Genomic DNA, 26,257 nt, shown 5'->3' with positions numbered 1-26,257 from the left:
CACACTCAGAGGGACAAAAACATAAATGTTCAGGGAAGATAACTCTGGTGCAGTGAGATTTGACCCCCAGTTGTGCAAGACGCATGCCTCCTGGCCACCTGTGTTTTTATGTCTGATTGTGTTTTTCAGAGCACAACTTTGAATAAAAAGATGTGTCCTTAACTTGGTGTATGATAATAATATATATATACAATGTGATCACATTGATTTACCAATTTAGTCCAAATATATCAAGTACATTGAACAATGACATACACATGCTCTTTGTAACAGCCAGGAACACTTACAGTATAGTTTAGCTATGACAGCCATAACCTTACATGTCCAGTTCTTACAGTGCCACATGCAACTGATTGAGATTAAATGTTCTGCCAGTAAATAGTTTTCTCTTAACATTTTAAATATTCACAATGATTAAACATTTTGGGTTTTTTTGTTTCATCACACTACCCAGTGATGTTGATGCAGCAGGATTCACCATAACAGACTGCCGTTTTCATGAACACAAATTGAAGAATTGAGAGCATGGTTAAAGTATTTAAAAGAGAAAACAGATCTGGTTAGTCCATGTCTTAAAGATTGATAAAGGAAGGTGGTTGTAGTGGTGATATCTTATAGTCTATAAATAACAAACATTCCAAACAAATTAGAAACTTAACACAAACTCATAATAAAGCCACTGAGGCACCTAGAGGGCGAATCTTACGCAGAATATATGAATAAGTCCATTGTCCAGGTGATGATTGAAGGTTTTAGGGTGCTTTATTTTATCCAGAGACATCAAGCAGGCAACAAACAACAAAAAAACGCTGCTGTCTCTCTTGCCCTGTCATCCTGCCATTGCGTCCTGGCTTCCTGGTAAAAAAAAAAAACCCATTAACCCATTAGGTGCCTACCTGAGTCTCACCTGGCAACCTTTTAGACACACCCATGTACAGACTCCACCCTTATGCCCCAAGTAGCAAAATAAATGAATGGAAATAACTCATATGAATGTAAACAATAATAATCAAAATACCCAGAACATAATCTAATATTCATATGTATCCCCAAAATATCCCAAAATAAGAATATAGACTTTCACTTAATTTAGGAACAGTGAATAGCTGTAATAGTGGTAAACTAAAGTCATGCCAAACAGAAAAAAAGCAGAGAGAAATGATTGGCGATATAGCATCTTCCTGTCTGTCTTAAAACCTTTTTGTTAAATTAGCTTTTCTCAACAGTCATTTCTTGACTGTTGAGACAGCCCCTCAAAAAACAAGCGGAACCCTCTGAACACACCCTTATTCCCATAAGACATGAACGCCGCATTAATCACCCCTAACTTGTGGGCGTGGTCACTTCTTAAGGGGAGGAGTTGTTTGCAATGCGCGTGTGTTTGTGTGTGCGTGTGTGTGTGTGTGTGTGTGTGTGTGTGTGTGTATATGTGTGTGTGTGTGTGTGTGTGTGTGTGTACTCCCCGGCCCGCATGAGAGGAGCTGCCTGCAGTCTTTGCAGCCACTGTTTTCGTCTCCTCCTCTCCTCTCCTCTCCTCCTCCTATACTCCTCGCCTCTGTGTGTATCAGTCCAGTCCGGGAATGTTGACCACCGTGGCCTGATCCTCCTCCTTCTTCATCTCCTGACTGCCACTCTGCGTGGAATTGTCTCTGACTTGTCGGAGTCTTCCTCAACTCCTCTGGCTTCTAAGGTGAGTAGCACGTTGCCGTATACAGACGCTGCTGTCGCGCTTGTTTCCACGGGGAGTGGGGCAGGGAGCGCGTGTAATAAAAGTTTAATGTGTGTGTCTTTTTCCTTTTGAGGAACACTATTTTGATCCCAACAGCCTTCCTTGTTTACAATTGCGTAACAGCAGTCTACAGTGGCCGATAGCCTATTTTCTATCCGCGCTCCCCCGCATGACCCCCCCCCAACTTAATTCTGTGAGAGTTTCGCCAGTCTCGCCTTATCGCCTTATCCCTTTGGCAGCATTTGCTTTGGGGGTGGGGAGGGGGGACAGAAAAGAGGCGTTTTCCCAGGGTTACTCATGGCAGTGGTTCCCAAAGTGTGGTCCGGGGACCCTCCCAGGGGTCGTTGGGTGGGTTCCAGGCGGTCCCAAGTATAGCCTAAAGTGCGGAGTTGAATCAGTTTTGGTGCCGCTGCAGATTAACTCAGGGAAAGGAATACGTTTTTAATCACAGAGCCACTGTTTAAGTGTCAACAGAGCACTTGCTAAGCTCTGCTGGAGTTCAGAATCAATGAAAAAGCAAAAAGTGCTCCCACTGGGAGTGTGATTAAAAAGTCTTATAATGTGGGTTTTTTTTTCTTAAAGAATCCCTGGCCTATTCACTCATTTTCAATCCTTTACTAAATAAAGATATGACTAGAAAACTGTAAGTGCATAATGTTACTCCTCTGTTATGTAAACGGCTTTTTGTTCTTTCATAGTTTACGTCGTCCTTTTGGTAATAGTTTTTTCTTATTTAAAAAAAAAATCCTCAAAAGACTGTGCTTAATGATGCTAACGCTAACAGAAAATGATAAGTAATGTAGAGAAGGAGAAGGCCTGATCATTATCTGATCAAAATAAATGTGCTACGTCTTGACAAAACAGCTCTTCAAAGATAGCCTAATCTGCACTGTCATTTGGGCACTCCTCCAAATCAATTTCTTTATTGGCTGCATGTGGTCTCTGCAGAAAGTTGCATAACCAGCCAAATTTATGATTCTGGGAACTATCGACGTCTGCCTGTGTTTTGAATACAGATGGGGGCTCTCACTGGGAATTTGTGGACTCAGACTGGAAGGAGAAACTCAGGGAATTATGCACATGACGAGATTTTGGAGGTGCTGCATACCAAATCTGATCTGTCAGTGCACATTTTCAAGAAAGATCATCAGATTTAACGGGTCATCTGCTGCAGTTATGGATTCAAGGCTCATAAGTATGATGAAAAGGATGATGATTCCATTAACTATATATTATTGATTTGAAGTGAAAACTTTCATGCATTCAAATAAAGTAATGATAAACACTTTATTTTTGTGTGTAAGTTGACATAGATTTAACTTATTGTATCACGTGGCTGTATTACTTTATCTTATATCGATTGCATGCCCCAAAACGGACCAAATCAAAAGAAAATCTGATTTTTGATATCCGCACATATTGTCATACGTTGTTCTCAAACTATCATTATTATATTGTAATGTGTTAAAGATTTGATTTACACCTGCAAATGTTCATAGATTGGAACATCATGGGGTACTGGTGAACTAGTGGTTTGCTTGCACACCCAATTTAAAAAAGGCTACATTCCTCAAAGCAGGCAAACCCAGTTCAAATCTAACCTGTGGCTGCTTTTGCTGCATATCACTCCCCACTCTCTTGCCCCCTGATTTTCGACTCTATCGACTGTCCTGTCTCTCAAATAATGGCTTAAAGGCCCAAGAATACATCTCGACAATAAAGATAGGACCATCATGATAAAATAAACATTTAATAATCTGGTGGTTTGGGTGCGAGTTTGTGATTATCTTCATTGTATGTCCTAAGTTTAACCTTGACATAACTTACAGAATGAAGTCATGCACAGCAGTCAGCAACCCTCTCTGGAGTCTCTAAAGTGAAACAACAACCGGCCCACCACTGATATTCCACTCAACTTGGCAGCCTCCACTCCTCTGCATCTTAACCTCTAAAGTGTGGTTGAAAATGGAGTGGTGTGATCATGTGACTGCTGCTATATACAGTCTTAAAACATGCTATAGCTGTGTCTGTTCAACCATGGCATTTTTTTGACACGCTCCTATTCATAACCAAAAGAGGATTTCTCCTCTCCCTCGCCCATTATTTCCTTTTTTCTTTCATTTAATTATGTTGTGGTCACATCTCTGTGCACATGGCAACCGCTCTAGCTGTGGTTTCTTTAACACCCCCCCCCCCCCCCCCCCCCCCTCCAGCAGTAGTCCTGCTATTTCAAGTCCATGCTCAGTAAGCACAGGCATGACAGGGCATGAACTCCGCAAGACTCCAGTCTGCCAAGAGGCTGGCTGCTGACTGCACATATTGTAGATAATTATATGTACAATAAGCTATACGCATCTTGCACAAGGATTCTGACTTGTGTTTTCTGTCTTGTGAGAACCTCATTATAATCTTAAATGCATTTGGTTCTGCTCCTTTATACGCCAACATGTTTTGATTGAAATGCTTCTTCCATGCTGCAATTTGTTGTATAACCAAAACTTGAGTGTTGTTAACCATGGTGACTTCTTGGTGTACAAATACACTTAAGAGTTTGATGCCCAGCTTGTCCCTGCTTTAAGAGGTATCGATTCAGCTGCCAACCAAAAGTAAAAGTGGCAGAGATATCCTTTTAGCTGGTATTGGTGGTATAAGAGCTTGTAGTCGTGCTCTAGGCAGCATTCCTTTGGGTCTTGCGTCAGCCATCAGTCATTCAGCACTGGTTAGTCTAGGCTTATACACTGTTAAAACCCCCTCCCTGATGTCATGACACCATTAACCCAAGCCTGCTGGGGGAGCGCCTCACAGTTCATGTCAGTCGACTGAAGCTGCCTGTATGTAAAAGCAGAGCGACTTCAGACACTGGACAGAAAGGCTCAGCTGGGCTTTAAGTGGTCTGAAAGGAAATGGGACTGTTATTTGTTTAATGGCGATGGGATCACTTTGTATTCATCTAAATTATCAGTAATAATTGGCTTTATGGTTTATCTTCTGGTAAGATGTTCTACATCTGATGCACTGCCCTCTGCAACACTTTCATTTCTGTAGTTTATTTAAGGGCCCGACTGATATGGGATTTTTGGGGTAGATATCGACATCTATAGTAGGAAGAGAAAAAATCGGATACCGATAAGTTGGCTGATATCTGTTCTTGATCTATGTTCGATGGGGAGAGATAGATAGATATAAACATTTATTGCATTTATCCCTTCAATGCAGTTATCAAAGAGTGGAAAAGAGATATACAGTGTATCGAAGACAGGATGGTCACTCAACTGTAAAGTAACTGTGCATGTATGTGCATTATTGCTTGACCCTCTGGAGAGTGATAATGCTTGGAGTCCATATAGTAACCACACTGTGCTGGTGATGGAGAACTGCTAGTTTAATACAACGAAACTCAATGAAATTATTTTTGACTGGTGAATGAATCTAGTGATATCGGCACATACATCTGCGATAAAATTAGCCGATACAGATAGCCACTTGATACGCTAATATGGGTCGAAATTATAATCGGCCAGCCTCTAGTTTAGTTGTTGTGTTTTTTTGAGTGTGTTTTTTTTAATTGTTTGTTTTTAAACCACAACTTAAGACAAATGGGACCACTTATTGCTGGCAAATATAGTCCAATTTATGTTTGAGTATCTGCTATTTTAACTTTACCTTCTGAGTTATGATGATTCTCTTAATGAGGAGGAGTCATTTGTAAGAACCCAAACACCTGCCAGAGAAAATAAAACCTTGCGGTATTATTCCTCTCTCCTCCCCCGCACTGTAAATATGGACCTGTACACACCTGACTCTCACCGCTTTCCACTTGTGACCTAAGGTGATGCAATGCTTGCTTGCCTAACCACCAAAGTATACAGTGGATTGGGTTTCTCACTGTCTGGTGTTGGTCCAAATGTGGCTGAAACCCAAGCCTGCGTGAGAGGCAAGAATGTTGCCTTTATTCAGAAGGTAACCGAACACCTGAGGGACTGTATGCTGGGGTCAGTGCAGGTATATGGTTGTGTGGATTCAGGTAGATGTGTCAGACAAAATCTGTCATACGTACACAACACAACGTTTCCCTTTGCGCTCATGTTCTCCCGCTATTATTCCTATATGTCAGTTTATCTTTGTGTCTTTGTCCATCTGTCTACCCTTTTGTCTGCGCCCTCAACCGTCTCTTTCTATAGCTAGCCTCTGTCTCCCAGTTTCACTCTGTCCTTATCTGCCTGTCTCCCTCTGTTGATCTGTGTCCTAGCATACCAGCTGCAATCTGCGATGCACAATCAAAACAACCCATGGCTGGTTGGCTTCGGTAGATATAACGTACCATTTTATATTTTGTGCAGAAAAAAATCCCAGTGCAAAATTTCAGAACAATACAAGCATTTTTTCTGTCCTTTAAATAAACTAAGTCCTAAGCCTCACTCCAATTTCCTATCTCAACCTGAGTACAGAACTTTTTAAGTGCCCACATGTATTTTGACAGATTGTTTGCCTTTTCTCTTCTCTTGATTTCTTGTAATAAACCCCGATTTGAAAGCAATCAGGCCTTAGAGTAGTGTACTTTGGTTCTCAGAACAAGGACTTATGTTAAGTCCTTTGTAATATGATTTTTCTCAGCCTGCCAAGTTAGTTAGCATTCCTAAGAGTAAGTAAGTAAATTAAATCCTCAAGTGGTCACACAGAACTACAGCCTGCTTCACGAGTTAAATGTGTATTAAATGGTCAGCATCACTCAGTTATAGTTTTACTAGCTGATTTGTAGTATTGTGTACGTTACAGTATGGTCAGTTTGAAGAGGTTATGTGCTACCAACAGGTGTTGTTAAAGATGCTGTCTTGAGAAGGCAAATAGATCCAACGCCGGCTTCTGGGGCCACCATCACAGCCAACTGGAGCACAAGGACAATTGCTCCTGAGCCCCCTCCATTCATCAATGCCATTGCATAAGAGCAGTTCTCCCATGCTGCCCAATGAAATCCTCATCCAATTAGGCACTGTCCATGTTTCCAAAAGGCCTTTCTCTCATAGACTGGTGCTATTCAGCCTCCCCCGGCATGACATCAGGCCCTCTCTTATAGCCCCACTTTACGCTGCTGCTCTCAAATAATGAAAGCTGCCAATTAATGACTAATCAACATGTGCAACAAGCACATCCAGCGAGGAGTGACTACCATCTAATCTGCTGATTAAAACAGAAGACAGAGATGCTCTGTTCAACTCTCTCTCTCCCCGTCTCGTGGTGTTGCATTGCTGCAGAAACAACAACCGGCCCACACACTTGTTAGTGCACACACTCCCCCACACATACACACACTTGAGTTGATAATTTTCAGATTTAATTTTAGAGTTTCTTGAAATATTTAAAGTTTGTATCTACAGTCCAATGCAGTTTGATATGTTGTAATAATACAAGTGTATTTAGCAATGTTTAAGAAAAATTAGAATCTAATTTGGTCACATTTTTGTTTTCTAATTGTTTTGACAAATTCTGTTAAAGTTCAAAATAATTTCTCAGTTGCAGGTTTTAAAATGAACTTTTTTTTTTCCAGCTATATAGTGACTAAAGTCATAAAGGCTGTTGGGAATCAGAGGGTAATTGAAATACAGAAGAGCTGGAAACAAGCTTTCCACCCACTCCACTCCCCGTCTTACACACAGGACATTTCTATAGGTTGCCTCGCTATCGGAAGTTTTGATAACTCACAGCGTCCGGCTAAATATCACCACTTGCGGTGTCTGGCTAGTTCAAACATACATTAAAATAATTGACCTCCCCTCTCTAGGGGTTGGGTTACGGTCAGTACATTCACTTCAATAGGCTCTCCATAAGTCCCCAGACACAGAGTTGGACCTGTGCCATTTCTTGAATTAAGACACTGTTTATGTTCTGGATCGGAGCGGGGAAGGATGAGGGTAGGCGTCGGATAGGGGGGCCGAGTCTGCTAGAAAAGCCTGAGGAGAGGGGGAAGGTAGCTGGTTCGATACAGTACAGCATGGGTGAATAATGGGAGTCAGGGGGTGGCAGCCTCATGGTAGATTTGCTGGCATTGTGCTTGGTGTGACACAAATTTGTAAAGACGCAGTTGAGGCCACCATAACATGATCCATCGGTTTGTTAAACTTACATTTTGAAGCCTGAAATTTGATCAAACTTTTTTTTTTTTATCTGGAACCAGAAGTATATGGATGAGAGGACTGAAAAACACTTCTTTGACTCGATCTTTTTAGATTTATTTGCCCTCATTGGGACCACGAAAAATCAAGCTGTAAAAAGAGCACTGATCAAATACGATTTTTACACCAAGTAAACCTGAGTTGATTATTTACTTTTCTTTAAGTTCTTTTTTGGTCTCATCCTACTCTTGTTAAAAAAATCATTTATCTATTTTGCTGCTGAATGTGTTTCATTCACCAACTTGTTGCTAATGTTTTTGTGTTAGGCGCCAATTGCTGCAGGCTGAAGTGATGAGAAGGCTGGTTCTTTAAATTTTCCCTTTTTGGTAATGTTCAGTGGTCACTCAATCTGCACAAGAGATATAAATGTTCAAGGTACAAGTCTGCTACAATTCTTTATTCTAAACAAGTCCTCCTGAGTACCAGTCTGTGGGAAAGCCACAGGTTAGCTAGCTGACTCTGCTTCAAAAGAATTGGCTGCTGGCACACATACTTTTTTCTGTTCCTTTTGACCTTACTCTCTTTAATGCTATCCTGTCATCAAAATATGCTCACTCTTGGCTCAAAAAACAACATAAGGACGGTCAAAACGCCAAACTTGATAATTCAAAGTGTCAATCAATAAAGATTGGATGATGTCACATTAGCTTTCTCCAGTATTTACACAGTCTAAGGTCATCCCATGTAATACTTATTTGACCCACTGTTGAAACTGATTGATTTCAGCAGCATGAATATTAATGTTGTTAGAGCACCATAGGTGGAACTTTCTCTGTATATGACACGGCTATCCTGTATCATCCTTCACAACCCATTTCACCTCATATTGGTTTGTTGAGAATTAAGGGTGAGGGTTGGAAGCTGCTTTCATCACTTTTTTGTTCTCAATATCTCAACTATATTGCATAGGTAGACAATTTTTTATAGCACACAAGTGTTTGTCTGGGAGGGGGACCAGGGAGTTTTCAGAACCCCTGCTGGGTTATGCGTGTATCTATGGAGTGGGTAGTAATGGTTTGACATACTGCAGGAGTGGTTGGGTGTGAGGCGGACACAACAGTCTTGTGTAGACCTCTCTGACATGGCGTAGCTGATGAAACACTTTGCTGCCTGACGTTATGCGACCCCTAGAGGCATAAAAAAAAAGTCCCTCTTTGACCCTATGAAACCTAAGTAGAAAGCTTACCAATGTTTTAGTTATGCATGTACTCTAACACTTACACATTATCACATATTCTGCCATATGTTTCTCACTTTCTCTGCTTACCATCCACCCTCTCCCTGGCCAGCCTACAAATCAGTGTGTGTCAGCCAGCCCAGGAGGTTGGCGTTCGCTATATTGCACATGTTTTTTTTTTGTTGCACCAAGTAGCCTATATGGAAAGAATGTGCTCTCTACATTCCAAAGATGACTGAGCGGAGCTGAACAGCCCCATGTTAAGCTGTGTCCAGTCCAATCAGCTAAAGTCAAGTTGACTGAGATGAACACATTTTACAATTAAACACACAGGGGAACTAGTTGACACAGCTGCACAGCTGAACAGCACAGATGCTGTGATAGAGCAATTCAGGGTTTTGGTTGTGAGTGATGTAGTCAAAATATGTTCCACATATTCCAACAATAAAGACCAAAGAACGTGTTCTGGGTTTTGTCTTATACTTACCATTTGTCTGATTAAGTTAAAAAAGAAAATGTTTGACCCAACAACAAATGTCTCAACTCTCTTGACTTGTTCTATTTTTGCCCAGGCTACAGACTTGTGGTACCGGTATCCAAATCAGTAACATATTATTAGAAGGTTTCTGTTACTGCCAATCTTACCCAGTATGCATTGGTACAGTAATTTAGCTTGCTGTGTTTTTGAGGCCGTCTTGAGTTTCAACTAGACACCTATGATCCAATTATTTATACAAAACTGATAATCCATCAATTTATCATGAGGAAAAATACTGCCAAAAGAGAATAGCTACCATGAACTTACACATAATCCTTTAATAGGCTATAGTTTGATTTCATTCATGTTGGAGGAAATTGTAAAGAGAACATTTTCCATACCCTTTCATAGCTGTGCTTTCTTGAACTTTTGAGATTTCTTTTGCATCAGATTGAAAGGTATTCTGCCTTCCCTGACTCGCAGAATAGGGATGCTCGCGATTCGTCGACTAAACAATTTAATGGTGCCCCCCTCACTACTTGACATCAGATACACTAGTCAGCCAAACTTATTGTTCGTATTTATTTGTAATGTAGTGTTAAATGTTGTGTTTACACTGTACTGTAAAGCAGAAAACTTCCACTATACTGTACTGTACTCCCCACTCGACTGCACAGTTGTAAACCAGCACAGTGGATGGATGGTATCTTGAAGAGCATCGCGGTCTGTCTGTATTTTAAACTAGAAAATGGAGATAAAGTTTTCTGTAGGCTGTGAAAAATTAATCTGGCATATAACCACACAATGCTTATGTTAGCCACACAAACCAATTTTACACACCACAGAGTAATGGACAAAAAAAAACATGCTGTTCCATATAGCTATTAAATAGGCTAGGCACAATATGGTTATGGACAGTCTTTATCTATGTAAAAAAATATATATTACCTTTACTCTGTACTAGTCGACTAGTCTACACTCAAATTCCCTTTTAATGGACAGAGATATTAGTCACCAGACACATCACTACTGCAGACTACACAAGGTCATGCCTAAGTTACTTTCTGAATATCTCTCTAAAAATAACCCACCAAAATATTTTTCCTAATTAGGAAGGGACAGAAATACATGAAAATCAGCAACATCTTGTCAAAATGTGAAGAGGCTGGCAGGCACATTAACACCGGTACATACAGCAAACAGGTAAAAAGAAAAAGACAAGACAGGCAGAAATACAAACCAAACTAACAGGCAGGGTGACAGTTTAGACTGACACACCATAGCAACAGGTTGAATCAAATACTGTCTCTATGCTACTTTATTTCAGCTTTGGTCCACACACAGTTAGCGGGGCTAAAAGTGAGATATTTCTATTGAACCCTCTAGGTATTTCTATTGGACTTCTTTGATTTCGAGGGTTATGGAAAGGAAATAACTTGGTAACTTGTTATTTAATATAGGAGGAAGTTATGGCCTTCATTAGTATTGGCTGGATTTAAAACTATAAGTGGGATTTAATATACATGATTCCAAATGTATATTTTCACATTGCGAAGACATTTGCATAAAGTTGGTTTTGCTGGGGAGTCTCATATCCGTCCTAGCACTTTAAAGTCCTTTTCACATCCATGTTTGGAGTGGTGAGCTGGCCAGCCTCTGATCCACCAGCATGTGAAACAGGCAAACTGTTTGTTTCTACTGTTTCAATTAGGCTTTGCTTTAAATAGCTCAGGTTTCTGGTGATCCCCGGCCTCGCCTTTGGCTTCCTTGCAGGACTTATCACCTTGAGATGTTAAAGCGGGACCCTGGAGATGTAAGCAAATATCAACACATTAACCTCTAGACTGACGAAGCATGCTGTCCCAGCAGTACGTGCTGAAGATCAGCTACACCTCAAAACTTGATGCGGAATTTGTTGATTGTAGTTGATGAGCTCTTGAGGAGGGTTTTATTATTCTGTAACGACTGATCATAATAATGACTCTTTATTTATATGTTGTAACATCCAGCAGAGCATGTAGCACTCAGAGGTCAAATAGTTTCTTTAGAGTTACACCACAGTGTTGACCTTTAACCTTTACATATACTCTCTATTGGATCTGACAGGTTCATAAGTGCACTCAGACAAAGTCAAATGAAACTGACATTTAAGGTCGTACAGGTCCTTATTTAATAATGGTACTGTTTTTATGGCTTATTGGGTCAAGTCCAACACGGTGGTACATTGTGTTTTCTCCTTCATTAGGTTCAAATCACATTCAACTTACATTGCTGCAAAGTGTTTGCTAAAGGAGTAACATTTTCGATTGGCAGCAGGACCCTCCATGAAACTAAAATGACATTAAAAGTCCATCTTGGGCACGGTACTGATTGCCTAGTGTGAGTGCGCCCTAAATATTCCCTTTCAACGTCAGGTGCGTGTTGCTGAAACTTCACAACAGAACATCTCAGTGAAGAATCATTGGCGCTTGAGCTGGACAGATTTATGATTCACGATGGGCCTTATTATGGCACTTACATTTGAAGTCTCCCTCGTGCAACTTTGAACAAAAAAATCCCTTTAATTAATCCAGATGCTGTCACCTCACCGCTGGGTACAGCCCGCCGTAACCTAAAGTTCCCCTTTCTAGTGCAGCAACAGCGGGCTGGTAATTGCACTGTCAAGGTCAGACATGGTTAGCTTTCAGTATGCTGTTCAAGTAGAAGGAATCAAATCAAAGGGCTCTGAGGGTATAATCCCTACACTGGAATGGCTTTGATTGTGTCATGGAGCAATTAAGCAAAGGTGTGTGTGTGTTTGGACAATAAAGCAGTCACTGAGAGTCACTGTGGCACATATGAGCACTTTGAAACCTGAGTTGCGAGGTATTTTAATGCGACATGGAACGCTTGAGCTTTTTCCCATGTTTTATCACGCACAGATGAAGCAGAATTTACACCCAGGATGTTGACAGGCCAAACGTTTACCTCGTTAATGTTTAATGGTTAATATTTAATCCATATACTATAAAGGCAATAGTTTTCATAATGGTTTAAGCCCCAGTGGCACACAACCTGATTTAGCTTTTCATGCTGTAAGTACAGGTATAATTTTGCCTCTGTTGCACAACCTGCTGACTCCTGAAACATAATAAACATACAGTTCAGCTGCAGCCAGTCAGTGAGTGTGTGGCGGCCGCCTAATGAGGGGCCGCTCCGGAGTTTAGGCTGATGTTAATTTGTTTTGTTTTTGTTGTAAACTGTGTGTCTGTAAATAATGTGTAAATGACGAGCTGTCCTTGCATGCCAGCAGTCCCGGCCACACACACAGAAACACACACACATATACACACACATTCATAACAAGCAGGCCTCTTCATGGGCCCAAGTGATCATGGTGCCAAGCTCTTTGTGTAGAATGCATTCATAGTTTGCTCATTATAAGCAAGCCCATTTTGGAGGAATTAAAAAAAAAACTGATTTCATTTTTGGAATTTGGAAAGAGGAAAGCTCAGAAAAATCATGGGGGGGGGGGGGGGGGGGGGTACCCCGGATCGATTCTGCATGTTAGTATAAGAAGTATTCCCAGTTTAAATGAAAGAGTGGGAAAACACATCCTGGAGAGAAGTGAAGGGAATGAAGCCGCTTCATTAGATGAACAAAGATCCCACTAGTTGCATTATATTAACGGAAACACCCTGCCCAATCATTTGTGGCTAATTTTCCAGAATATTTCCTGCTGTGTTCACACATCAACTCCATAGGACTTGTTGCGGAAACTTAACAGGAATGAAGTAAAAAAAAAAAATGATGGTCGTTTCGATCACACATGCAGTTCCCCCCAAATATTATGGTAAAATTGTCAGTAGTTTTGTGCACGTGTGAAAGGAGATATAAAGCTGAGGATTGGCTCATACCAGGATGCCAGTGCAATGAAAAAAGAAGCTCAAATTTGATTGAAGCATAAGCACTGAGAGCTAGCTTTAGCTAATGATGTACCCTCTGTTAGCAGCACTCTTTTGTTGTTTATTTTCTTTTACCAGAAAGTAGTTCTCTGCTGCTCTAACATAGTAGTTGCTAATGACTGTCAGCCATATATATTACTGCTGTCATCCTACCAGTTTGTCATCCCACCTTAAGGTGTTTCCATCCCAACGTACATGAACAATATTGTCTCCTGCATGGGAACACACTTCATATAAAAATGCTCTGTCACCTTTGGTGTGAAGTAAGCTATTAAACACCAAGTTCTGTTTGCAGTTCTTTTCACTGAAGTTATCCCACTACTGTACACTGAATATTCAAGAACCACAAATGTATTCAGAGCCTCCCATAGACCTTGAAAACTCCTACAAATAGAGCATTCACACACCCACGCTCTGTCACATGTGTGCAGCATATGCACACAGTACTACATACAGTACAAGTAAGCATGCAGAAACACACGTCCAGGCAGAAATGAGTGCACACACTGTATGCACACACTACAGCCCGAGCAGCAGCATGCTGAAAACCGCTACTGCAAACATGAGATAATATTAGCTGGCTATAAACTGGCAGGTCATATTTTTGAAATACCTGCAGGGGGTCATGAACTGCTGCATAAAAGAGAATCATAGTTATGAGCCGAGCCGCTTGGCCCCCAAAAATACCCCGGGGTCTAACTTAAGACCTGGAGAGGTGCCTGCAGGGTATTTTTGGATCCGTGTTTACAGGTGTTTGTTCAGCGGCAGCAGTGCCAAGAGGTTAATAGGATACCCACTTTAAGAAGTTCAAATAGACTAAAGTCCATGTTGTTGAATGTGTGGTTATTTTGACCTAAGGATGGCCGGGGAGAGGGCTGGTAGGGCAGAAAAACACCTTTTAAAGGCTCCTGAGTTACATTTCTTTTGCAGTTATGCACCAGGCCTCAACAGATTTTTCAGTCATTTATTAAAGACCAATAAAAGTTGTTTGCTTATGGTTGCAATGTGGTTTTATTCTTGAGTCGGCCTGGTTGATAGCATACCCACTGTATGCACTTTACCCTGATTAATAAACAACAATGGACTTCAGGGAGCTGCAAAAAAAACTACTCATCATACTGTCATACAACAAAAGTCAAATCACTATTGAAATAATCAAGAATAAGTGAAATGCTTCACATTTTCTTTGACCAACCAGTGTCCCCCCCTTGATGCTTTGTTGTTTACTGTGAGTATATGTGGGTTAAGAAGTGCTCTGTGCTATATCTGTCTCCTCAGAAGCTAGACTTCATCTTCCTTTCCTTCTGTCATCCTCTTCTCCTTCCTCTCCAGGACCTCTTCACCCTCCCCTTTTCTTCCTTTGTAGTTTTCCACTAACCTCCATTTGTCTGCTCTTCTTTCTCAGCAGGTTCTGCTCTCTTCATCTTGTACTGAAACTGAATCCAACCAGACACATTGTCCGAGAGAGGCGAGGAACACAGAATATGGCTGTGGCTGGGTGTCCGGATTATTTCCTGCATCATCCAAATTATCAGGTAAATGTCAATTCCTTTCAGTGGGTTACAATCTATCTTTGAGCAGAAAATACTGCTGAAATACTGTTCATTCATAGTTTGCTTGTTATAAGCTATTAGAAAAAAAACAACATTGAATAGAAATACTGATAGAAATTGGGCCCTGTTTTATATTGATTAACATTGTCAAACCTCAAACCAGAACATTAGCCTCAAATGAAACTCCTGGGAAATCGTTAGCTGGATGATATTATGAACTATGAGGTCTGTTGTGGTAAGTCAGATACCTGGTATTATTTATACATTCAACACACTAAACTAATAATAAACCATCATAGAGGAACTCAAAGAAATGCAGAAGTTCTTCCAGGAATTCTGAAAAAAGGTGAGGGTGTGGATTCAGGTCACTGTGGTTCTTGCCAACAGTACAGCCTTTCCCTGCCGTTCTCTCTCTCTCTCTCTCTCTCTCTCTCTCTCTCTCTCTCTCTCTCTTTCTCTCTCTCTCTCTCTCTCTCTCTCTCTCTCTCTCTCTCTTTCTCTCTCTCTCTTTCTCTCTCTCTCTCTCTCTCTCTTTCTCTCTCTCTCTCTCTCTCCCTCACTCTTTCTCTCAATTCAATTCAAATGAGCTTTATTGGCATGACAGATCAACAATCCATGTTGCCAAAGCAGTACAGAAAAAATGTAGATCAACAAATGATTACAATATATACAGTGTACAAATATAACAAATATGAATAAAAACAGAATAAAAAAAGAATAATGTTAATCATTTTTACAGTGTATTTCTAAGAAACATTCAGTGTATTTTGTCTTGGTATGTGAGAATCATAAACATATTTAGCAGCTTGTACTGCACACAGACTTTTCTCTCCACATAGAGCAGCTTCTGAGGATCAGGGAGATGGAGAAAGTCAGGATATTTATTATCAATGTAATTAAAGAGAGCCTCTCTTAAATCTTTATACATGTCACAGTGTAGGAGGAAGTGAGATTCTGATGGCAGAGTGAACACAGCCTGGCCTCTCTGGGTAACCAGTTCTGTCTGTGACGGCCTGTTTCTATGGTCAGACTGTGTCCACTCAGTCTGTACATCGTCATGGTTTTCCTTAGTTTCACATCCATCACTGTGCTCAGGTACTCTGCCAGCTTGTACTCTCTGTTTAGGCTCAAATAGAATTTTGATTTACTTTGTGATTTGGTGCTTTCCTTCCAATATTTGATATAATTGTTTTTTTCTTTTGAGATAATTTGATTAGGCCAGATTGTTTGGGGTGAGTCCTGAAGCCCTGGTGTTTGAGGGCAGAGCTTCAGGATCAGCAGCTTACTCTTATCTGGGTTCAACTCCTGGCACTGAAGGGCTTTGAACTGGTAGGAGTGGGGGTCACTGGATTGGAGGTGTTTATAGAATGTGATTTTAATGATTAAAGGGTATTGGCTGAGTTCTGCCCTGCATGCATTACTGGCCGTGTGCCTGTGGACTCTCAGGATGTTTCTACACAGTTCTGCATGCAGGGCTTCCAGCGGGTGTTTTTCCCATTTGGGGAAGTCTTGGTTGGTTAATGGGCCCCATACTACCATATAAAATGATTGGGTCTATTATTGAATTGAGAATTTTGAGCCAGGTCCTAATTGGAATGTCAATCTGAATTTTTCTTTTGATGGCATAAAAAGTCCTTCTTCCTCTCTCTTTCAGCTCATTCACAGCCATGCCTAAATGTCCAGTGGGAGTGATGACTAAGCCTAAATATGTGTTTTGTTTAGTGTGCTGGATTTCTACGTTTCCTAATGTGAATATGTGTTTCTCTGAGAGTTGGATCTGCTTTGGAAGGTCATTATTTTGGTCTTGTTCATATTGACAGTAAGTGTCTATGTTTGGCAGAACTTGTGGAGGATGTCCAGGCTCTGCTGTAAACCCTCTGGAGAGGGAGACAGGAGAACCAGGTCATCAGCAAACATCAGACATTTGACCTCTGTGTCCTGCAGGGTCACACCATTCTTCTGTGAATGTGTTAATATATATGTTAAAGAGGGTTGGACTCATGTTGCAGCCCTGTTTCACCCCACGCTACTGCCTGTTCTTTTGTTTCCAATTTTAATTGCACATCTGTTATTTAAATCCATGGTTTTAATTAAATCATAGGTTGTACCCCCTATGCCCTAAGAGTCCTTCATGCCAAATGGAGTCAAAGGCCTTCCTGAAGTCTACAAAACAAGAATACATTTTCTTTTTCTTTTGGTGTACATGGTGGTTAATGAGAGTACTGAGGGTGAAGATATGATCTGATGTGCGATGGCGAGGCATGAATCCAATCTGTCTTTTATGAAGAACATTGTGTTCTTTTAAGAAGTCAACGATCCGGGAGTTTATGATGCTGCAGAGCACTTTGCCCAGACAGCTGGTGACATTTATTCCTCTGTAGTTCTGAGGGTCACTTTTTTTTACCACTTTTAAATATCGGTGTAATAAGACTCCAACTATCTGGGAAATATCCCACACTCATCTCTCTCTCTATCTCTCTCTCTTCCTCTCTCTTTCTCTCTCTCTCTCTCTCTCGGCTTCTCTTAGAAGTATATTTGGCATTTCTGTAAGTTTTCACCTGAGTTGTCACAACCTTTCATCATTGTTAACACATTGAATGAAGAAAGAGCTGCAGGGGTGACGGACTGTTAAACAGTGTTGGTCCAACACAGACGCATGTTCTCCTGGCTCACACAGCCCCAGGTAGCTGCTGCTCTTTTCATTTTGATGCTGTGGTCGGCCCATTTACTGGCATTCAAACGCACGGACCAGTGCCTTTTCTTTTGCATTCATAAAGTGTCTGTCTGTAGGCCAGCTGAACCACTCCATGGTGTGGAATAAAGTCAGTTTTCTCTTGTATTTTTTCCCCTCTGTAGCCGTTTATTTCTTTTTTGTTGTTGTATTTTTATGTTCTACACTTGTGCCTTTTTTAAGAATAGATGAAAGGTCTATGTACTGTTACTGACCTCATTATAAAGCCAGAACTTTAATAATTTGAATATGATGATAATTAAAAGCTCATGTTATGAGCAGTTCAGCTCCACATTATTGAGTTAATCCCACAGCAAAACAAACCACAGACAAGTCACATTTAAACTTCTATATGCCAAAAAAGATACATATTTAGTGTGAGAAGTTATTACAGCCTGTCTGATATACTGTTCATTATAATCAGCCAAGATGGACCTATCACAGATACATCAATATTAACCTACAAGTTTCTATGATATGATGTATAAAAATGATCATACTGAACATTTAATGCAGAAAACAATCCTCGATTGATTTATAGATGATATCATCTTGTAGTATGACTGAATGCCAATGCAAAGTCATGCCTGTATAAAACCAATGCTGTATCTGGATAGAAAAGGACTGTTTTCATTTGACAATACATCTTTGTAACTGATGCCATATCAGTAATGGTTGAATCTTTTCATCTCTTCAATTAGTTAAATATTGTATGTATATTCTTCCACTTATTCTTATTTTGTTTAATCATGCAGTATTGGTAAGTACCCGTAGTTCACCATGGACAGTTGTACAGGCCGTGAATAAGGAGTTCTGCTAAACTGAGTGTAACCCCTCCTTGATGAAGAAGTTTGCTTCATTTTGGAGAAATTTCTCTCTATTGCACTATATTCCGCTTTATTGCTTGCGACCTAAAGTACTGACTTCTCATTGGGTCTGTAAGGTCAGACTTGACTTCGACTTACCCTTCAACCTTCAGTCAGGTTTAAGAGTTAGTTGAATTGTTCACACATCAGCCTCCATGGAGCAAAGGGCTTACAAACATTTGTATTCGAGCGGTAGCACTATTAGCCTGATCAGAAACCGCTCTGTTGTCTGCCTGTCATATGGACCATGGGTTTAGCTAAGACCTTTGACCTCCGAGTTACTAGAGGTCAGAGAGTTCCGCCTTCTAGAGACTCCCAGATCACTGCGGCTTAGAGAGACAGACACCAGAGATCCACACCAGGGATTGTGTGTGTGTGTGTGTGTGTGTGTGTGTGTGTGTGTGTGTGTGTGTGTGTGTGTGTGTGTGTGTGTGTGTGTGTGTGTGTGTGTGTGTGTGTGTGTGTGTGTGTGTGTGTGTGTGTGTGTGTGTGTGTGTGTGTGTGTGTGTGTGTGTGTGTGTGTGTGTGTGTGTGTGTGTGTCATGATTTGCTTGTATTTGTGGTGGAGTGAAGTGAAGGTCACACCTGCTTGTATTTTTCTTATTTTTCTGCTTTATTGCTTCAGCTGCAAAGATGAATCCCCTTGTGTTGTGAGAATAGCAGATTTTTGTAATCGTTCAGTCAATGATAGCGGTTAAAGAAACTAATCTAATCAAAATAAAATCAATAGGTAACAGGCCTTTAGTTAAGGGTGAGGTGTTGACATTACACGGTGTCTTCCACGGCGTACTTTTTACATCATGAGCTCCTTTCAGACTGCAAGAGTGCCATAACTAAACTCAGCCGTCATCATGTTCATATTAAGGCGTAATGTTGGTGTCCCAGTCTGTGAATTCACATGACTTTTTTGGCGTTGCAGAAGCATGGCACAACAGGAGCTCCACATACACACACAGTCAGATATGCATTCACACACACAGCGCTGTGCTGCGTTACCTCGCTGGCTCCGCTGAAACAATGTCACCTCTGTAACACCTCTGTTACTACCTCGGAAGACGGTATACGGGGGGATCAGTCCAACCTTTGAGGCTTTGAAACAGCAGTACTCTGAATAGGGCTATGTCCTTACACATCTCCCCCCCCCCCCCCCCATTCCCCCTAACGACAGGGGAAATCTCCTTCTGCGAGGGTCATGTGTGAAAAGGACAATTTCAAGGGCAAACTGTCCTGGAATTTTCTCGAATTTTCAGGACTCCATGTGTGAAAGGGGCTATGCAGTGTCCAAACTGAGATGTGTGTATAGGTTTTATTTCTCTGCGTACCACGTGTGCTTAATGCAATAATAGCCCCCCCTCAAACAAATCAAATCATTCAGCTTTTGTCATGTTTCTAGGATGGTTTGAACAGAAATACAGAGACAGCATTTATTTTATTCATTTACCAGCAGCATTTGTTCCAAAATGTACACACTCCCGGGTTTACACACACACATGTACAGACACACATTCACTTGTCTGTTTGCAAAGCAGTCAGCTATAACTGATCTTCCTTGACCTGCTGAATGAGAAAACCCATTCACTGTGAAATTCCAGTTATGGAAGACTTTCCCAGATAAAAATGCAGCAGCCATTCAGAACAGATTCAAGTGTCAGATATCATTCATACTTAAATCACAGGGGTTATATCTCCATTTTGAATCTTGTTTCTGTTGTATGATAGTGAGTGCTGATTAAATGAAGGTATGTGCAAACGGTTGCAAATCTAACGTGGTAAATCAGGACTGTATGTGGCTGATCACAGCTGATTAAAGAAAGAATGACAGAACCTATGATACTCTTTATGAGGTAATATTGGTGTTACCTTGGCTCTCATGAATAATACAATTTGATTGGATCAAAGATTCTGTGTCAGCAGATCTCAAGGAATCCCGTTGACTGATATTGTCGTGTATGAAAGTTCTGTATGCCCTCCATTGTATTCAGCTTCTGCACATCTATGTTGGATATCTGGAACAACAAGAAGAGTTCAGCATTGGAGGTTTGATTTGGCTGTGAGAGAGCCTGGGAGAGCTGGATTGTTTGATCTGGGGCTAAACATTAACAAGCATCATGTTGTTTCCCATAACACCCCAGTGTACCTAGAAATCACAAAATGTAATGTATTTTTCTTGGGGCTTTCAATGTTGTAATTCATTTGATATGTTTGTGGAACATTTGTCACAAAAATGTGCAAAGGAACAAAGTTACATTTTAAACCTATGCAACATCAAAGTTCCCTTCATACAGCATAATATCAGCTTTTAAGAACAGAAATATCCAAAGTTTTCTGAATCCATAAGCATCAAAATATCAGGATTATATGCTTCAGGATGGATGAAAGAAACTAGTAACTATTTCCACATTTATCCAAACAAGTGATGTCCTGATAATGGCTGTGAGATTCTTAGATTTGTATTTATTTATGAATGTATTTTTTAAATCAGTATCTTGGTATAATAATGTACCAATAGTAAATATATTTCCTAGCCCTTACTGTCAAGTGAACAGCTGTGCTGTGACAGCAGCTTCAGCTCCAGCTGAGCTTTTACTGTATAAACAGATAAATGTAGCAGTAGAGCAGATGAGCAGACATTAGTGTGACCCCCTGATCTCATTCTGAATAATTATGTGAGAAGGGATTTCCTCTGGCTGTCTACTGTCACATATGTTGCAACAGGACCGTGTCAGTCAGTGCTATGCTCTCAGCAGGATGGTCTGAAGTTTGAACATTGAGAAAGATTTCCATATGTTTAAAGCTTTGTGGGAATCATTCTCTCTGGGTAAATCTGACACCAATGGACTTTTTAAAAAAAATCATTAAACCTTTAGTTTATTGTCAGCTGTCCTTTTCAACCACTCAGCGTGCAAAGCATGGATCATATACAATCCCTGGTCACGACATTTGACCTCAGTCTGACCTCTTCTAAAGGCTTAAGTTTGACATGCGTCTCAGTCTTTTCCATTTTGTTCAAGCTTCGATCTGCAGCCCTGTGTGCGTGTCCTGTCCTTTCAGTGCGTTAAACTTGTCCCTGGCCTTTTACTGACCCCTTTTTAAGAGCTGAACCCTGAACCCCTCGCAGTTACCACCTCCCCTTATTTGCTCCTAGTCTAACTTGGCCTACCCTCGGTCCTGTTGTGACCCCAATTTAAGAACTCAAGCAACTTGCATGCGCCCATGCTTTTGTGTCTATATCCAAAGACTCTGTGTGATACTATGACAGGATGAGAGCAAGAACGCCATAAAAGAAAGTGGATAGAAAGAAAACAAGTGTGTCTACGTATATATGTTTCCCTCTCCTCTTTGTACTCTCATCCTTAAAAGCTCCTATAAAAGTAAAACCTTATTCCAAGTCTGCATTTGCATGGCTAAGAATTATGCAAAATGGCCAGTAGCTATAGGATGAAATCCCCAAGTTAGCATTCTGTCCATTGTCTATGGAGGCCTCAAAGGCTGTCTAGGATTCGGATTTTGGTGGGTAAGATCCACAAAAGAGATCAAGGTGTGCTTTAAAGGCCCTTTTAGTCCTTTTAGTGTGTTAACTCATTTACTCCCAGACAGCCATGCAAAACTGCATTCAGGACCAGTATATGGTCCGAAAGACTCCCTGCGTTTTTGCTCAGTGGAGCTGAACCATGGCCATCCTGTCCTGAATACACACACACACACACACACACACACACACACACACACACACACACACACACACACACACACACACACACACACACACACACACACACACACACACACACTACCGTTGTGCTTTACCATCCCACCAACCAACCAGCGTCCCAGTGCTGTTTGGGTGACTGGGTAGGGATCAGTCACAGTCTGGTAGCTGGACCCCCAGACAGTGAGAGTTGATGATGGGGTTTGCCATGTCACGGGAACAAATGGGGTGATGCGGTGGTTATTTTACTTCTTTTTTTTTTTTTTTACTGCAAAAGAAGGTTAGTCCCATTAAGCTCCGAAAGTCTTTTTTTTTCCGATGCGACCAAAGACGGCTGGAACTCGAGACAATACAAAGACGGGACAATGCGATGTAATGATTGGATGCGGTTGGGTTAGTTGGTATAGAAGAGTTTTTTTTGGTGGGGCGGGGGCGGGGGGTGGGGGGGTGGAAAAGACCCTATATTGACGTTGAGTGTGCAGTTATATCCAGTGTAGGCTTAGTTTTTGAACCAGTAGACTCCAGGGAGGAACACCTGCGATTTCATCTCCACTGAAAATAAGAGCTTGCAAAACCATGGACTGTACCACTCCAAACTCTGCAGCCGAGCTCTTGTATTAAAGAATGGACGCCTCAGAGTGGAATTCTTCTTCACGTTCTATCAGCACAGTGAGTCAGTTCATTTGCACTGCCCTTTGTGTCCTTTTTGTAAAGTTAGTTTATGATCAGTATTATGTATGAGTCTATAACATCTGAGCCGTAAGCTGAGCTCTAAAATGCGTATATATGCGGATATAAAATTACTAACATTTTTATTTACATACATTTTTCAATGTCTGACTGGACCTGCTTTATTGAATGACATTTTCTACAAGTGGGTCTTAAAATGACATCATCATTATTATAGAGTCACAATACTCATAGCTTAGTGATTCTTGAGTCATCAAAGATAACTTAAACTGACGTGAGGCAAAAAGAATGTATCATGGAAAATGAGGTAGACTAATATGTACAGTAGAAACAAAAATGTGTGCACAAAAAGCCCTGGTGCTGCCTGTATTGTGTGTCAGAGAACTGTACTGTAAATGAGGCAGAACAAGTAACGGCAACAGCTTTTATTACAGCATCAGAGGAGGTCTGCTGCAATACACAGACGCACACACACACACTTCTGTTTTTTTTCTTTCTCTGAGCACAGTGGACCGCCCCAGGACGTTCTGTTCCCACTTGTGCTGTCGGGCTCTGAGCAGGACATCCCCCCCCCCTCCCCCGATACACACACACATATATATCCACACACATCCACACAATGGGGAACCCACCATTGAACTATATTGAAGTTAGAGGTGTTGGAAATCTGTGAAAATAAAATATTTTTCTTCTTATTGAGCCCTTTTGCAGTGACTGTGAGAATAATGGAGAGAGAGACAAGTCAAGCGAGGACATTGTGGTTAAGGTTTATCTCCTGTGCTCTGATACACACCCATCACGCACGGTTTTCACACAAGCAGTGTACCATCAGCAGAGTTGATCTTAGTTTAACTTTTTTTTAAAAACAATTGCACTTTATGTAACTTTTAAAGAGATGTTTTTGTATTCATGTTAAGTTTTTGAACTATTGGACATTTCACTTCAAGTTATGTCTCTTTTGACCAGTTTTTATATCCAAACAGAGAATAAGCTTTACTTACTGAAAGAGTCGTGCAAAACAATACAATATTAAAAGAATGAAAGAATATTAAAATATATGCTGCCTGTACCACACATTTAACATTTTAGATCAATCACAACTTTGTACCTATTCAACCATAGCAGAAGAACTCCTTTGCTCTGCTGTGTGTGGTCTTTGTCCCGTCTGTGGCTTGGACCTATCTTTCACGTTGGTCACTTATTACCTACTTTACTTTCTGATATCTAAATAACATTGCATTTCTGTTTAAAGAACTGGTGTTGTACTGGTCACTTAACGAAACCACAAAATTACTACTGACATTTTTTTGATTTGCCTTTATGCTCTCCGACCACTGATACACAACAGTTCATTGGAATAAGAACATAGTATGGGATAAAATGCTACAACACTTTTTTTTTTTCATCTAATTAAAAGCAAATTACTTGCACTTTTCTATTTTTTTTGTTGTTGTGTTTATAGTTCCTGAAAAGGTGACGTTTGTGAAGAAAAGAGAAAAAAAAAGCCCCAGTAGAATGACATAATGTTGTCCTTGTTTCTCACTCTCTCAGCAGGACAATATAGACCGGACCTCCAATCACAGGCCAGCTGATCTCATTGGTCCGAACTTCCAGCAATCAGCCAATCGGAGTTCTCCTAACCATCAAGGTCTGTCTTAGCCATCAATAGGTGTGTGTGTGTGTGTGTGTGTGTGTGTGTGTGTGTGTGTGTGTGTGTGTGTGTGTGTGTGTGTGTGTGTGTGTGTGTGTGTGTGTGTGTGTGTGTGTGTGTGTGTGTGTGTGTGTGTGTGTGTGGGCACACTGGTGATGTATGACACAAAAGAAGAAATGCTTAAACCCAACTAATCTGCCAACAAATTACACATATCATATTTTCATATGTTATTGTGCACATTTGGGACTTATTTTACATTGACTTGGTATCACAGAAGCTCTAATGTATTCATGATTTATTTTCATACATGCGTGTTTACAAGAAGGTCAAAGATATGACCCAAGTCTGGTACTACTACACTGGTGTTGTGTGTGTGTCTGTGTGTTTGTTTTAGTAGTTCCAGTACAGAGTGTGAAGCGGCTTGCTACTCATTATCCTCCTCTAGTCGGGTGGCGGGTCGAGGGGGGATAATATATATTTGGGTCTCTTCCGCTGTAAACATTTCAGCAGTTCAAAGTGTGATCCGCGTGGACACAGGGTGCCATTATAATTACGCCGCCTATCTAATTGTGCCATACAGGGTTCATCCCTGACAATCGGAGCATGAGATTTAAGCACAATATTGGCTCAGCATGGGAGGTAAGGGCGGGGAGTCTGCAAGGACTCGGCGACTGAATTAGAACGCTTGGCTCCAACATGAGAAATAAATGGAGCAGAAATGACATTGTCATTTTACAGAAATCAGCCGGGATGGAGGGATCTCTGAGGGACCGGAGAGGCAGACAAATCTAGATGACTTTAACTAATGAATAATTTGTTTACATTGACAGATCAATGATATTTTGGAAGAAAAATATCAGTAGATTATGTCAGAAATGGACTCCTGAGCTATTTTTTTTAGACATTTAAAGATCTTATACTGCCCTCTCTCTCTCTCTTTTGAGTTACACAAATAATTGGAGAACATTTGTAGTCGGCAAGCTACATTACAAAGTCTGTGTTATCTGAGAAGAGATTTAGCATTATGCCCCAGTACTGCTGGTGTTATTAGTGGGAAGATTATCCTTGCTGACGTAGTTGAACTTGTTTTCCAGGAAACCCACTCTTTAATACTTTTGGACCCTAATAGAGCCACCAGCTACTTGCAAGAATTGCTACAAAGCTAGAACAGTCATAAACCTATTAACTTGAGGGGGAACAGTACAGCTTTGTTGGAACATGACCTGCCATTATTTCATATGCTTGGAATGAGATGCGATTGAGCGGCTTATCGGGGCATTTGCAAGGCAATATTTGACGTCTAGAAATAGAAGTTGCTCCACAGGATACTCCCAACATGTAAGCCGTGGATTTTGCCTTGCACATATTAATTTACTGTGAAGTTGAGGGTTTTAGAAAGTTTGATATGAATGGCCCAGTGGAGGTCTTTCTTTAAATAACTATGAGAATCTTGAGGACACATTGTCCTGAGCCGGGGCATGACACATACGTGAGTGCTCTACAGTCTCTCACAGATGCGATGTCACAGGCTTGCACTGCTTGTTGTTTTTCTCAGA

At 40.8% G+C, this 26,257-nt stretch overlaps 1 protein-coding gene across 5 annotated transcripts in view; it reads left to right on the top strand.

Moving 5' to 3' along the window:
* The first annotated feature begins 1,430 nt into the window (after window positions 1–1,430).
* The window catches only part of grb10b (growth factor receptor-bound protein 10b), a 69,540-nt gene continuing 44,713 nt past the window's right edge, over window positions 1,431–26,257 (top strand). For 2 of the 5 annotated variants that reach the window (XM_065957838.1, XM_065957834.1), the window contains exons 1-3: window positions 1,432–1,690; window positions 14,904–15,033; window positions 24,599–24,695. In XM_065957838.1, coding sequence (XP_065813910.1) covers window positions 14,983–15,033; window positions 24,599–24,695 — 148 coding nt within the window. In that variant the 5' untranslated portion in view covers window positions 1,432–1,690; window positions 14,904–14,982. Of the gene's footprint in view, window positions 1,691–14,903; window positions 15,034–24,598; window positions 24,696–26,257 lie in introns of all 5 variants that reach the window. The other 3 variants (XM_065957836.1, XM_065957835.1, XM_065957837.1) reach the window with 3 other exon arrangements.

This window comes from Labrus bergylta, chromosome 8 (assembly GCF_963930695.1).
Source record: "Labrus bergylta chromosome 8, fLabBer1.1, whole genome shotgun sequence".
Classification (NCBI taxonomy): Eukaryota; Metazoa; Chordata; class Actinopteri; order Labriformes; family Labridae; genus Labrus; species Labrus bergylta.
This window is presented reverse-complemented; position numbering and strand designations above follow the sequence as displayed.